The following is a 13785-nucleotide window of genomic DNA, read 5'->3' as shown; positions in this document are numbered from 1 at the left end:
ACTTGTATTAGGGCCCACTGAACTCTTGCCCTGCCACCGCTGGCATGAAGACTGTACTGAATAATTCTGCAGTGCTACCACTGCTGCTGCCCATAAACCTTAGACAATGCATAAGTGCATATACCTATGTATTTTGTGTAGGCATGACTAAATGTGGATGGGTTTTCTATCTCCAGTCTTCCAATAGGCAAGATGTAGCAGACAGACAGATACATGAACATGGAACTGGCATGCAACCCAACACAAGTAATGTAAGCTTGAGAAGCAAAAGGCAAATCAAACATCACCCCGCATACAAACACAAATTCAGCACATTGATTTTGCATCAGCTATGAGTTTCAAAGACTATTTTATTCTTCTGGGAACTGTTAAAGGCACAAATGTGTTTCAAGCATTTACCGAACTGCTGAGAAGGTTGAAAGACAAATAAAAAAACATTTCCCCATGGAAGCTTGTGAGGAATGGTTTCTAGAGGGTCTTTAAAGGCAAGAGGCTTCAGTTGAAGGTGTTCATGGTCCTTTGGCTTGATGAAAGTGCAAGTCTCAAACAAAAAGCCATACATGAGCCTCAGAGTGGCTAGCATTTGATATAGTAATGTTGTCTTATAATGTCAATAGAAGCTCAAACTAAACGCTATTTGTTTTCCCGAAAAGTGATCAGCCAGACCGTGATCTTCGGACAATACCAATGCCATGTTTGTGTTTTGGGCTCTAGTGCTCATTTCTGCCTGCCGACTCATGCATTTCCTTAAACTGAGCCTTTTGTCTGCTGAAATCACAACAAAGTCCACTATAAAGACCGAGACCAGACCATTTAACAGTAACCTTGACTTTGCTTCTTTACGCCGACCATGACGCTCTCCGTGGATTGCTTTACACAACATAATTCCAGACCTCCTGTGTTCCTCTGGAAATGCAAGCAAAACGGGCTTACTTTAATCTATATTTTTAAAAAGTGTTGCTCAGTATGTGCATTTTCACAGGTGTAATTTGGATTTGAGATTTTGCTTCGCTCCACACCAATCACGAATGATGAAACAGTGGCGATTTTTCTACCCTGCCCAGAATCTCAACCAACTTCACTGAACACACTGAATTTGACTGGCCTTTGGGTTTGTTTCTCAGATGAGGAAGTGTTGGCATTTGGAACTCACGAGTGATCAAAGACTTGTGGATTACCAGAGGGGCGCCTGGATTTTTTTCACTCTTCCTATTTAGCCGATAAGCATCTAAATGGTACAGTTCACAAACGGGTGCCTCAGAAGTTCTTCTGCTGTGGGCCGCCTTTTCTCCTCCACAAATGTCTGTTTCAAGAAGTTTTTACAGTAGTCTGAGGCACAGTCTGGAAGCTTTGGTTTTGTGGGCTGAGTTGCAATTTTGAAAATGGCGGCCATGGCTTCATATTCGGCCCAAGGTGGCTTCTCTGTTAACATTTCTACCACGGTGCATCCAACACTCCTGAAATGACAATGTTTTTGAAAGAGTTTAGGGAACTGCTTGAAACAGCAATTGCAAAGAACACAGAAGTAAATAATAATTTGTTATAGCCATATATACTAATCTTATAGATAATCACAGCATGAGAATCTCAGTTGGTTCTCTGAAATTTGAATCTGTGAGCTGAAAGGAACACATTGATAGATGCAGGAGGTACATCATATATATACATAAATATATATATATATATATATATATATATATATATATATATATATATATATATATATATATACAAACACACACACATATATAAGTATATATATGCTATTTGTACAGTGCAGGCAAAAAAGGCTTGTGAGCTCCCACGCGAACCACAAGTCTAATACATTCTTTCTGCTGGTATCAGCGTATTTTCCTACCACACATGTTTGCATACATTGGCCTTATGGACAACTTCCAGGATCCAGAGAGCACGAAAAGTTTTTTTCTATTAGTTATAATTAAACTGAAAAACACTAGAAATAAGTATTTATAAAAAGTGTTATCAAAAGTGAGACTCCCATGAGCGGGAAGAACTTGAATTGCAAACATTACATTGACTAATGAGGGAGAACCTGCAAATAAATATCCTAAAAGTACCTTCAACGTATCTACTGTCCAGATCTAAACCTTCACTTTCTGGCCAATGTGCTCGAAAGCTGTGTCTAAACCAAACTAACAAAATTTACGAACAATCTACTTGACCGGCTATAGGTCAAGGTTTCAGAGTGGGCAGCAGTAATGAGATGGTAATACTTCAAATTGTCGATGATGAGCTCTTTATCATCGACAACGTGGAGTCATGCGTTCTCACCCTTCTCAATATCCAGTTGCATTTGACATGGTCAACTCTCAGACCTTTCTCAAGATTATTGGAGAGAGGATGGATCCGACAACATCAGTAACCTGTTGCAAACCATATAAATTCTAAATAGCACTTCTAACCTCTTTTTCCTTCAACAACCTGTCCCACAATTATACATTCTCTCTCCCACGCTTTTCACTTTATAAATGGAACATCTTGGGGCACCCCCCTAAACAACTCAAACATCTCCTACCACTTCTACCCAGAAAACTCTCACCTTTACCTGAAAGACTCCTCACTCAAGGACTTTGAATTTCTTGCTCAGACTCCAGAAAAGTTGGGTGTCTCACCCCCAACTCAAAGTTGGCTTTGTTACTTATCTCTCCTCCTAACAGCACTACTCTTTTACAGTATTGCCTAAACGCTGACGACGTGCTCCCCTGCCAACCCACCATCATCCGATATGCTAAATCTCTGATTTCCAACAAAGCAAGTACCTTAATCTTCAATCCCACATAAGCAATTCAGCAAAAGGAGGTCAACTACAAGTTAAACTCCTGCATAAAATGAAACATTTGCTTCCACCTGAAGATTTTAAATATATTGTCCAATCACTACTCTTTTTCAGATTAGACTATGGCAATTTGCTGCTAGTTGGGATCCATAAACCCCACCTTGCTCCCCTGAAAGGAGGCGCGCACTATGCTGCTAGGCTAGCTTTGGGATCCAGGAAGCACTATCACTTGACAGCTATCTTGATAAACTTGAATTAGCTCCCGATCGAAGAAAGAAGTATCTTGAAATTAGCATGCAACTTCTTCTAATCTCTAAACTTGAAGACCCCAAACTATCTGTACTGGAGGACAGTGCCTCCTTTGCAGCACCAACACCCTCTTACTAGATGTCTGAACTGCAAAAAGAACTTTTAAACAATCCAGAAAGTGCATGCGGACGCCATTTCCTTATCAATCAGAACTAACGTCACATCTGAGGTGTTCAAGTCTGAGATGAAAAGGTTATTGATTAAACAATTTCTCCTGAATAGGCCATGTCACCTTCTCCACTGAAACTGTCTCTCATGGGCCCAGTACTTATCTTAAGAGTTGGTGCTATTCATCAGGCTGAGTAACCTACATCTGTCTATATGCCTTCCTCATTTCTAAGTGAAATTATGTTTCTGTATTTAGATTTCTGTTATCATTACTGATGTTTTATCTGCATTGACATTTTATAAAGTGGCACAACACCATTGGGACTGTGTTTGCGCCACTTCCTATGAACATTATATTTATGGTAAAGTATACAGTTTCCATGTCTGCTGATATTGTCTATAAAGCTTGAAACTTAGTAAAGGACTTTGACACTCTTTAGGTCAAGTTTGCACTATCTAAACAAACACCATGAATAATCTTAGCACCCCCCAAATACATGCATCGATGCAGCCTCATACTGCACATCAAAACCTTCTCCATATTTCGCCAAAAGCTTTTTCGTAAGATATTCCAACCTCTTGCAGTAAACCATTATATGCAGCAAGCTTTCCAGACTTGCATTGTATTGTATTACAACATTTATATAGTCCTTACTACAACTGTGTGTGGCGCTGAAGCGCTTGCCTACTTGGGTAGCATTCTACACTGTATAGGGTGTGTGGTTGGAAGAATGTTGTCTTTGTTTTGAATCCATGTCGGAAGTGTTTCCACATTGTGCTTGAGGATCACCAAGGTGTGGTTATTGTGGTATATGATGTAGCACTTAGCAGTGTGATGGATGGGGAACTATGAGAGACAGGCGTGCAATTTATGGTTTTCAGTAAGGTGGCAGCTTAGAGCAGCTCTGCAGGTCCCTTTATGATATTTCTTATTTTCTTAGTTCACATAGCTGGTAACTGCACTGGGTTGTCTATTCAGAGACATTTTGTTTAAAGTTTCTGGTCCTGAGAAGGCATAGGTTTAATAAAGGCATGAATCAGAGATCTGCTTGGATGGCATATCTGATTGCCATTGTGAGATATCAAAAGGCAGTTGTTAGACCTGGCATACTTAGGGTGGTCCTCTCCTGGACTTTTTGCCCTTTACCTCCAGGTTCTGCTGATTCTTTTGTTGGCCTTAGGACTCTCGAGCACTTTACCACTGCTAACCAGTGCTAAAGTGCATGCGCTTCCACCCTAAACATGATGACATTGGTGTATACCTGACTGGCAAATTTATTGTACTAGTAAGTCCCTTGTAAAGTGGTATACCATATGCCCTGTATTTCACATGCTACTGTTGGTCTGCAGCACTGACTGCGCCACCCACAGAAGTAGACTTTCAAACATGTATCAGGCCTGCCACTGCAGTGCCTATGTGTGCAGTTTACTGCCACTTCAACTTGGCATTTAAAACCACTTGCCAGGCCTTAAACTCCCCTTTTACTACATATGAGTCACCCCTTAGGTAGGCCATAAGTAACCCTAACGGCAGGGAGCCATGTAAGTAAAAGGTAGGACATGTACTTTTATGCGTTGCATATCCTGGTAGTGACAAATAACCTATTTTATTTTTCCCTACTGTCAGGCCAACCACTCTCATAGGCCAGCACTGGCAATTCCTTAATATACTTTTTTTTGTTAAACTCTTTTTATTAAAAGCAAAGAAAAAGACATTACAGAAAGAAAAAATAAAGCTCAGGTGTGCACACTATATTCCAACACGTGAGGCATTGTGGCAAAGTACAAAATCAATTACACAGACTCTAAGGTAGGGAGTTTGGAGAGTCCCGTGCCTCTGGCACAAGTATCAACGTAGGTGGTTCACAAATTCCCCCTCTATGACTATTCCAAGAATTCCATATCTTGCCCCACTTCCTTGGGCAGCCCCATGCCACATAAATGGCTCTTTCTCTAATCATGCACCAATCAAGGTCCTCCACCCATTTGATGACTCGGGGCGGCCAACTGGCTCTCCAGTGCTGCGCTATGTTTCGTTAGCCACCATGTATGCCAAGGTCACCCACTGTTTCTGGTATGCATTCAAATCTGTAGGCTCCCACACATTCAACAGACACCTCTGGCCGCAGTTTCACCCCCAAGGCTCCCCCCAGTGTGTCATGGACTTTTGTCCAATACAATTGTATCTCAACACAGTGCCAGAGAACATGCATGAGGGTGCCGACCTCCCCGCATTTCCTCCAACATTCTCCGCTTACCGCTCTTCCCATTCGTACCAAACGGGGTCCAGTTATATAGGATCTGTGAAGTATTTTCAGTTGCACCAGTCGAAGCCGCATCTGGATGGCAACCACCCTGGGGGAGGAGACCGCTTCCGCCCAATCCTCATCATCTAGTTCTAACCCATCCGCACTCCATTGTGTTCTGAGCCGCACCAGTGGGTTCTCCATGTTATTAATCAGTTTCCTGTATATCAGGGAAATTGTTTTTTGAGGAAGAAGCCCATCCAGTACTCGGTCCTCCAGGGGCGATGACTCCGGAAGCACTGCACCCCTGGAAACGTGAGTGGTCAGGGCATGTCTCACTTGTCCATACCGGTAATATTCATTATCGTGTAAACTATATTGTCTTTTGAGGGACTCAAAGGTGAGCATTGTATCCTTCCCCCATACATCTTTTATTTGAGTTATTCCAATAAGGTCCCATCTGTTAAACCCCTTCAACTTCCACAGGCTACCCAGCTGCTCAGAGTTCGGGAGGGGATTGGCTAGCATCAATTTGCATTCCCAACCCAGACCTCTATTACCTGCGTGCCAGACCTGAATCGCATGCGCAGTTGGGCCAGTCAACGGAAACCTCCCAGGCCTGGAATACAGAGCTCTCTCTATCACCCCAATGGGGCTTGACCCCGATCCATGGCGTAGCCTGGATCTCCAGCGAGTCCATAAACAATATGGTTCACTGCGGCCAATTGCGAGACCCAATAGTACTTTGTCAGATCTGGAATCCTGATTCCGCAGTCGTACCAGGCGAGTGTCAATTTACCGAACGCTATACGCGCCCTACCTTCCCACAGGAGCTGTCTCTGGAGAGTCTCTATCTCTCGGAAATACACCGCCGGGACTGGGTCCATCAAATTTTGCAAAACATACAAAAACCTAGGCAAAGCCATCATCTTAAAGAGCGTAGCTCTCCCAAGTTAGGAGAGCGGAAGGGTCTACCAGCGCACCACGTCCCTCTTACACCTATTCAATGGGGAAGCTAAGTTATTAACATCTCGTAACTGCGGATCGAGCGAGATAAAGATACCTAAGTACTTGAATCCAACTGTCCCAACATGAATAGGGCATGTCTCCGGCACCCTCGGGGGGTCGCCCACCAAGACATATAACACCGCTTTGCCCAGTTTATTGCCAGACCAGAGTATCTGCCATAAATGGCCAGCACGTCTAGAAAATTACTAAAGGAGTCTCTAGGGTTCGTGAGATACAGCAAGACCTCGTCCGCATAAAGTGAAATCTTGTCTTCCCACCCAGGCGACCATCGGAATCCCCGAATCGATCTATCCCATCTGACCGAGGCTGCAAGGGGCTCCATTGCAAGCGCAAAAAGCAGAGGAGACAACGGACATCCCTGCCTTGTACCTCTACCTAAAGAAAAGTCTGCAGACTTGAAATTATTGACCACCACCCTAGCTAGGGGCTTAGCATATAATAAGCGAACCCAATCAATAAACTCTTTACCAAGGCCCAGCTTTGCCAACACCGCAAACCAATATTGCCACTCTACTCTATCGAAGGCCATTGTGGCGTCTAAAGATACCAATACTGCCGGCTCGTGGATCCTCGAGGCGCCACCAAGGACGCCATGCAGCCTACCAAGTTTAACGCAGTGTTGCGGCGAGGCATGAAACCGGACTGATCCGGGTGTATAAGGGATGGAATCACCTTAACCAGTCTAGTGGATAGGATTTTCGCTAGGATTTAAGGCTCTGCGTTAAGGAGTGATATAGGTCTGTAAGATGGGCATTGTGTCTTGGGTTTACCAGTCTTATGGATGACCACAATGTTGGCCACACGTTGGTCGTATGGAAGTTCACCCTTCTCCTTGCTTTCCAAAAACATGGCCTTGACGTGTGGGGCCTGTGTAGCAGCATTCAGTTTGTATAACTCTATCGGTATCCCGTTTGGGCCGGTCGCTTTACCAGACTTTAACTGTCTGATTGCGTTCGCAACTTCGTCGTCAGAAAACTCAGAGTCAAGATAGTTCTGTCTTTCTCTCACAAACTTGGCATTACAATATCCCTGATCATCTCGCTGTTGTCAGCTTCCGTAAATCCGTTCCCGGTCGTGTAAACTATCTTATAGTATTCCGAGAACTCATCCGCCACCGCCTGGGGTTCTATGATCTTACTTGACTCCCGCCCCTCCAGTTCGGGTACTAGTCTGGACGCCCTCTCTCCATGCTCAAGCCATGCAATCAGTTTTCCAGCTTTGTCACCGTGCTCATAGATACGACTCTGGACGGCGTTGTTGTTTTTTTTATTTTTTTAAACACTTTATTAAAGCAACTGAGGCAATCCACATTTGTGTGAACCAATCACATAACAAGTACAAAATGACATCATGTACCATACTGAACATTGCCAGGAAAACAGTGGTGTATTCAGTAGGATTGCGTATTTGACCACAGATAATGAAACAAGGCGTGTATTTTCTAATAAGGCAACAGAAATTTATCAAGAACATAATGGATAGCACAACAAAGGAAAGCAAGATAAAAGAAACAGAAATCATATATATAAGATTGCAAGACCAATATAGCAAGTCAGCTCGCGATGTGTCAACCATCCCATCAAACAGCACCCTCAACCCAGACACAGCAGCCCCCATCCAATACCACTCAATCCGGTCCCGGGCGGCATAGAGCAGCCCACACACCTGGGGGGTAACAATCAGATCCGGAGGACCGACCCAGCACAATACAGCTTCCATGCATATCAGGCATGACAAGCTAGAGACCACGAAGCGCAACATGTCACCAGACCATTAGAACTGAACCTCGTGCATCGGAGGGCACCTGGGAGTCACATTGGCGTCTATATTTGTCCGGGGTACAGCGAAGGGTTTCCCAGTGCCTAGCCCACCCCTGTTGGCGTGTTAGGATAAAGTGACTGAGATGGTGTCTCCTGGGTCAGTCTCGCAATGTAGTCGCGGTATGGACCCCAGATGTCCCTTGGGCGGGAAGAAGTTGGGAGTTGTTCCGATATTCCACACAATTCACATTGCAGTATGCCACACTCCGAAGCCAAGAGGCGATCGTCGGGGCGCGTCTTGAACACCAGAGCAGAGCAGCCTCCCTCTTGGCCAGTAGGAAGCAAATGGACGCCAATTTACGAATTTTGCGGGGGAAATTTGTCACATAGCCTAGGAGTGCGATTTCCGGTGTGACAGTTAACGGCAAACCCAATATGTCACCCAAAATCTTGTGTACCTCTACCCAGTAAGTGTGGAGTCTCGGGCAAGTCCAGGAGAGGTGTGCAAAGTCCGCCTGCGGGGCATCACACTTGGGGCATACATGGGGTCTATTGGCATCTATTCTGTGAGCAAGCGCTGGTGTGTGATACATCCTTCGCAGGAATTTAAAGTGTATGAGTTTGTGTCTACTGTTCATGGAGACCTCCCTGGTCATAGCACAACATGCTTCCCACTGGTCGTCTGAAATCTGCATGCCCAGATCATGTTCCCACGCAGCGCGCACCACCCCGTCTGATGATGGAAGAGAGGACAAGCACAACTTATAAAGTTTGGACACCACGTGAGCCCCTGAGTCGTTTTGTATAATGAATGTAAGCGCGGGATTGTCATCAGGCGGAAGGGGGAATGTGGGAAATGCAGCCCGTAACATCGCACGCAGTCTCGTGAGGATGAAAGCATCCATAAATGTTCGGTCGGTGAAACGGGGGTCTTCTGTCATAGAGAAAGCGTGACCGTCGGGGTACAAGTCACCGATCGCGCGGAGCTGGAATTTGGATAGCGTGCGACGAACCATAGATTCGCCTGTTATGGGGAGCCAGTGTGGGTTTGGTAAAGGAAGGGCAGGGGAGTACATTGTGTCTATGTGGAGCAAGCGCCTGATCTTGTCCCAAGCCCAGGCCGTCGTGGTGAGTGGGTGTATATCGTGCGGGTCTCGAGGGAGACCCCTGGGGAGGACTGCATTAAGTGCCACCGGGAGCGCCGCGTCAGCCTCCGGCTTCAAATGTGGAATTCTGGCATCTGGATGGTACCAAGTGTGGGCGCATGAACATTGGGCTACCAGGTAGTAGAGGTAAAAGTCCGGGACCCCAAAGCCACCCCTTTCGTACAGCAGTGTCAGTGTGCGCCAGGCTACGCGGGGGTGTCTACCCCCCCCCCACACCAACCGCAGCAAGGCAGTGCGTAGCTGTGTGAAAAAGACCTTGGTTAGAGGGATTGGGATGTTATTGAAAAGGTACAAAAAACGGGGGAGAATTACCATTTTAACAATGGCGATCCGGCCAGCCATAGACAGAGGGAGTCGAAGCCATCTGTCCGTGTTATCTTCCAAGAAATCCAAGGCTTGTCCATAGTTCAGGCGAATGATGGACACCGTGTCAAGATGCAAGTGGATCCCAAGGTATTTGATAGAGTCCTCGCACCACTCCAATGGGAGGGAGCAAGGCCACCGTGCGGTGGCGGGGGTGAGCGAAAATAGCTGTGATTTGTGCCAATTAACCTTGAGGCCGGAGTACTCACCAAATCGGGCAACTTCCGACAGTAGTGGTTGCAGGTTGGCCTCCGGAGTGCGGACATATAAGACCATATCGTCTGCATAAAGTGAGACCAATAGAGGGCCAGTGCGGAATTGGAGCCCCCTGTGGAGGTGTTTCTACTGGAAGTGCCGAAACCAGAGGGTCCATCGCCAGAATGAAAAGGAGAGGGGATAAGGGACATCCTTGTCGGGTGCCTCTGGAGAGGGTGAACCTATCAGTGATGGTGCCATTGAGGCGAATGCGAGCCGTGGGTGCAGTGTACAGCAATTCCACTGTCGCTACAAACATTGCGGGCATGCCCATCCTCCGCATCACTTCCAGGAAAAAAGGCCACTCTAAAGTGTCGAATGCCTTTTCGGCATCTAAAAATACCGCCGCCGGCGGAGTGGAGGGTTTGATCCTATGGAGGACCGAGAAAAGTGTACGAAGATTCAAGGAGGTTGATCTCTGGGGGATGAAGCCAGACTGTGCCGGCGAAACAATGGAATCCACCAGCAGTGCTAGCCGCATCGCCAAGACCTTGGCCAAAATCTTGTAATCAAGATTAAGGAGCGACAGCGGACGGTAGGAGCTGCAGACTGTGGGGTCGCGTCCCGGCTTGGGCAGCAAAACGATGACCCCTTCCCGAAGCGTGGGGGGAAGAACACCAGACTCCAGAGCCTCTGCATATACTTCAACAAGCCTGGGAACGAGCTCCTCTTTGTATTCCTGGTAAAAATGGGCTGTGAAACCATCCAGACCTGGCGCCGCGGACCCCCTCAAGGAGTCAATTGCCTCAGCGATCAACTCCGGTGTGATGGGATGAGCCAGAAATTCTTGCATATACTTCTCCTAGTAAACCATGGCAATTTCATTAATATACGACCCGTGGTCGCGGCAATCATCCGGTAGGGCAGATGTGTAAAGATGGCGGTAGTAGGTTATAAAGGTGTTGCAAATATCGGGGGTAGAAAAGTGGTGCCTGTCGTCTGCGTCTGTTATGTCAGTGATGTACGTGGCCTGCCGTGGCGGGCGTAGCAGTTGAGCCAGTAGTCTGCCAGGCCGATCTCCCTCACCATAGTGGCGCGCCGTGTGGTATTTGGCCTTAAACCGCATCTCCCTGTCAGCGGCGTCCCTGAACTCCAGTAGCAACTCGAGACGTCGAGCCTCGCGTTTCGGCAAAGGGTCCACGAGGACCTCACTTTCAGCCGTTAACAGCTCAGCCTCAAGGCGGTTCAGAGTAGCACGGATCTCTCGCGGCGCTCCAACATGTTTGGTGATGCAAACCCCCCGTATTGTGGCCTTAAACCCCTCCCACAACGTGGCCCAAGTGGTCACAGAGCCAGTGTTGATGTCAAAATAGTCCTCAATGGCAGTACGGACCTCCTCAGTAAAGACCGGGTCTGCTAGGACTCTCCCTGGGAAACGCCATTGTCGTTCATAGCCGCCCAGCCTAGGGATCAATAGTGTCAATACTACAGGGGAGTGGTCAGAGAGAGTGCACGGAAGCGTGCGTAGATCAGTCATCCAACCCGCTAAGCCCGGTGAAAGTAGCCAGTAGTCAAGTCTGGTGCTCGTGTTGTGATAGCTGGAGTGGTGGGTAAAAGCTGGGGCATCAGCGTGCCGTCTAGCCTCTATGTCTAGCAATGAAAAGTGTGAACAAATAGCCGCAACGGCCGCACGGGCAAGTGGTTTGCGATCTGGGGAGGGAGACGTGCTATCCCTGAACGGGTCCATCAATAGATTGAAATCGCCCCCCATCGCCAGCAGCTCAATGTTTGAGCGGAGCAGTGATAGGTACAGGTCGTGAAAACAGGCCGGGGAGTCAGTATTGGGAGTCCAGACTCCCACAAAGGCTATCCTGTAACCATACAGCACACCAGAGAGTATTGCATACCTGCCATCGACATCCACCTTACTCTCAGTGAACACAAAGGGTATTCTTTTATGTATCAAAATAGCAACCCCACAGGCGTACCTACTGTAGTTAGCAAACACTCTATGGGTACCCCAACCCTTCGCCAAGGAAGCCGTGTCAGCCTGCATTAGGTGTGTCTCCTGCAGAAAGAGGACATCTACTTTATGCCGGTCGGCATATTGTAAAACCTGTTTACGCTTGCGAGTGGTGTTCAAGCCGCGAACATTCCATGTCATCAATGTTAACCTGGAAGGCCCAGACTGCAGACCTAATCTGGCCATAATGTCAGATCAAGGAACGTAAGCAATGGGTGGTCACCCAGCAAGCCGATACCACAAGTCTTGCAATCAAACAAAAAAAGGAAAAAGAGCCACAGAAAAAGCGCACACCCCATCCCCCACCCACCACCCAGCCTCCCAACACCCCAGGAGAGGCAGATCCCAGAAATTCTCTGAACAGCAGTGCAGAATACCAACAGCCGGTTACACATACAAATAAAACATATCTGCAAACTTAAGAATAACAAACCCCAGTAAGAACGAAAGAAACAGGCATACGCCATAGGGGGAAGCAACGCCACCCCGGGCGGGCAACCCAGCTGCGCGACATACGAGATATTGGTGTGGAAAGCAGTCCAGCAGAGTCGGACCGGCACCCAACATAGAGAAGGAGCCGTGCCCCAAGCTTCCCGATATGATCAGCCTAGTCCAGTTGCAGCGAACAAGTCAGCACTGGCCTGCGAGTCAGATTGAGGTGGAGAGTTAGGCCTGGAGCCGGCGGCCGAGCCCGGACCCTTTTTGTAGGCATGACAGAAGTCTTGGGCCTCGGCCGGGGATTCAAAGAAGCGGAATCGGCCATTCACTTTCACTTTCAGCCGCGTCGGGTAGAGCATACTGTATTTCAGGCCAAGATTTCGAAGAGCCGCCTTGACGCTAGTAAATTTCCGTCGTGCCTCTTGTACCATAAGAGTATAGTCCGGAAAGAAGGACAATTTGCTTCCCTGCCACTGCACGTCTCCCATCTCACGTGCAGCTCGGAGTGCGGCGTCACGGTCACGAAAGTTCATAATCCTGGCAATAATTGGTCGAGGCAATTGCCCCGTGCGCGGTTTAGGCCCCAATGACCTGTGGGCCCTCTCCACCACAAAGCCGGCCGTGAAGGTGTCTTTACCGAACAGTTCAATGAGGAGACGTTCTACAAAAGTGTCAAACCGGCCTGTGGCAGTTGTCTCCGCAACACCAAGAATGCAAATGTTATTTCTCCGGCTCCGCGCTTCCAAGTCCTCATTCTTAATGGCAACGTCTTTAAGGATTCTCTCAACGCGTTCCAGTCGCTTCAGAGCCTTAGAGGACCCGTCCTCCACATCTGATGTTCGGGACTCAGCTAAGTCGAGGCGACGGTCGTGGGCCTGCACTGTGGAGCCAATATCAGACAGCTCCTTCTCCAAGCTGTCGAAGCGCCTGTCAAGCGCCTTGAAGCCAGCACGCATTTCCCCCATCATGGCGGCCATCAGGGATGGTGCATCGCCACCGTCCGGTATGCCAGAAGCGCCAGAGGCCGCACCAGGCGGGGGGTCAGTGGTGAGGAGAGATGTTTTATCGAAGCTGAGCTTCCTCTGAGAAGGATCCCTTTTCCACATCGTCGAGGTCGCGGGAAGCAGTTGCAGAAACAGCGCCAATAGCTAGCAACAGTAAGCAGTTGACCAGACGTGAGACCCACCTCCGAAGCCACCAAAGCGTGTGCAGACTCGGCGGGGTACTAGCACTGCAAGCAGGACCCAGGCCCTATGAGCAATGTTCGGTAGGGAGCGGTTAGGCACAGCCAGTTAAGTGATCCCAGGGCGGGCCCTTCACGTGTATGGGCCCTCGCCCCTGCAGACGTTAT

General features: G+C 47.8%; 1 protein-coding gene across 4 annotated transcripts in view; it reads right to left on the bottom strand.

Annotated features, from left to right (window-relative positions):
- Positions 1-339: 339 nt before the first annotated feature.
- Positions 340-13785, bottom strand: part of LOC147684983 (mitogen-activated protein kinase kinase kinase 3-like) — a 424161-nt gene continuing 410715 nt past the window's right edge. For all 4 annotated transcript variants that reach the window (XM_086940880.1, XM_086940882.1, XM_086940881.1 and 1 more), the window contains exon 17: positions 340-1457. In XM_086940880.1, the coding sequence (XP_086797006.1) occupies positions 1229-1457 (229 nt within the window). In that variant the 3' untranslated portion in view covers positions 340-1228. The remainder of the gene's footprint in view (positions 1458-13785) is intronic.

The sequence above is a fragment of the Lissotriton vulgaris genome, chromosome 10 (genome assembly GCF_964263255.1).
Source record: "Lissotriton vulgaris chromosome 10, aLisVul1.2, whole genome shotgun sequence".
Taxonomy (NCBI): domain Eukaryota; kingdom Metazoa; phylum Chordata; class Amphibia; order Caudata; family Salamandridae; genus Lissotriton; species Lissotriton vulgaris.
This window is presented reverse-complemented; position numbering and strand designations above follow the sequence as displayed.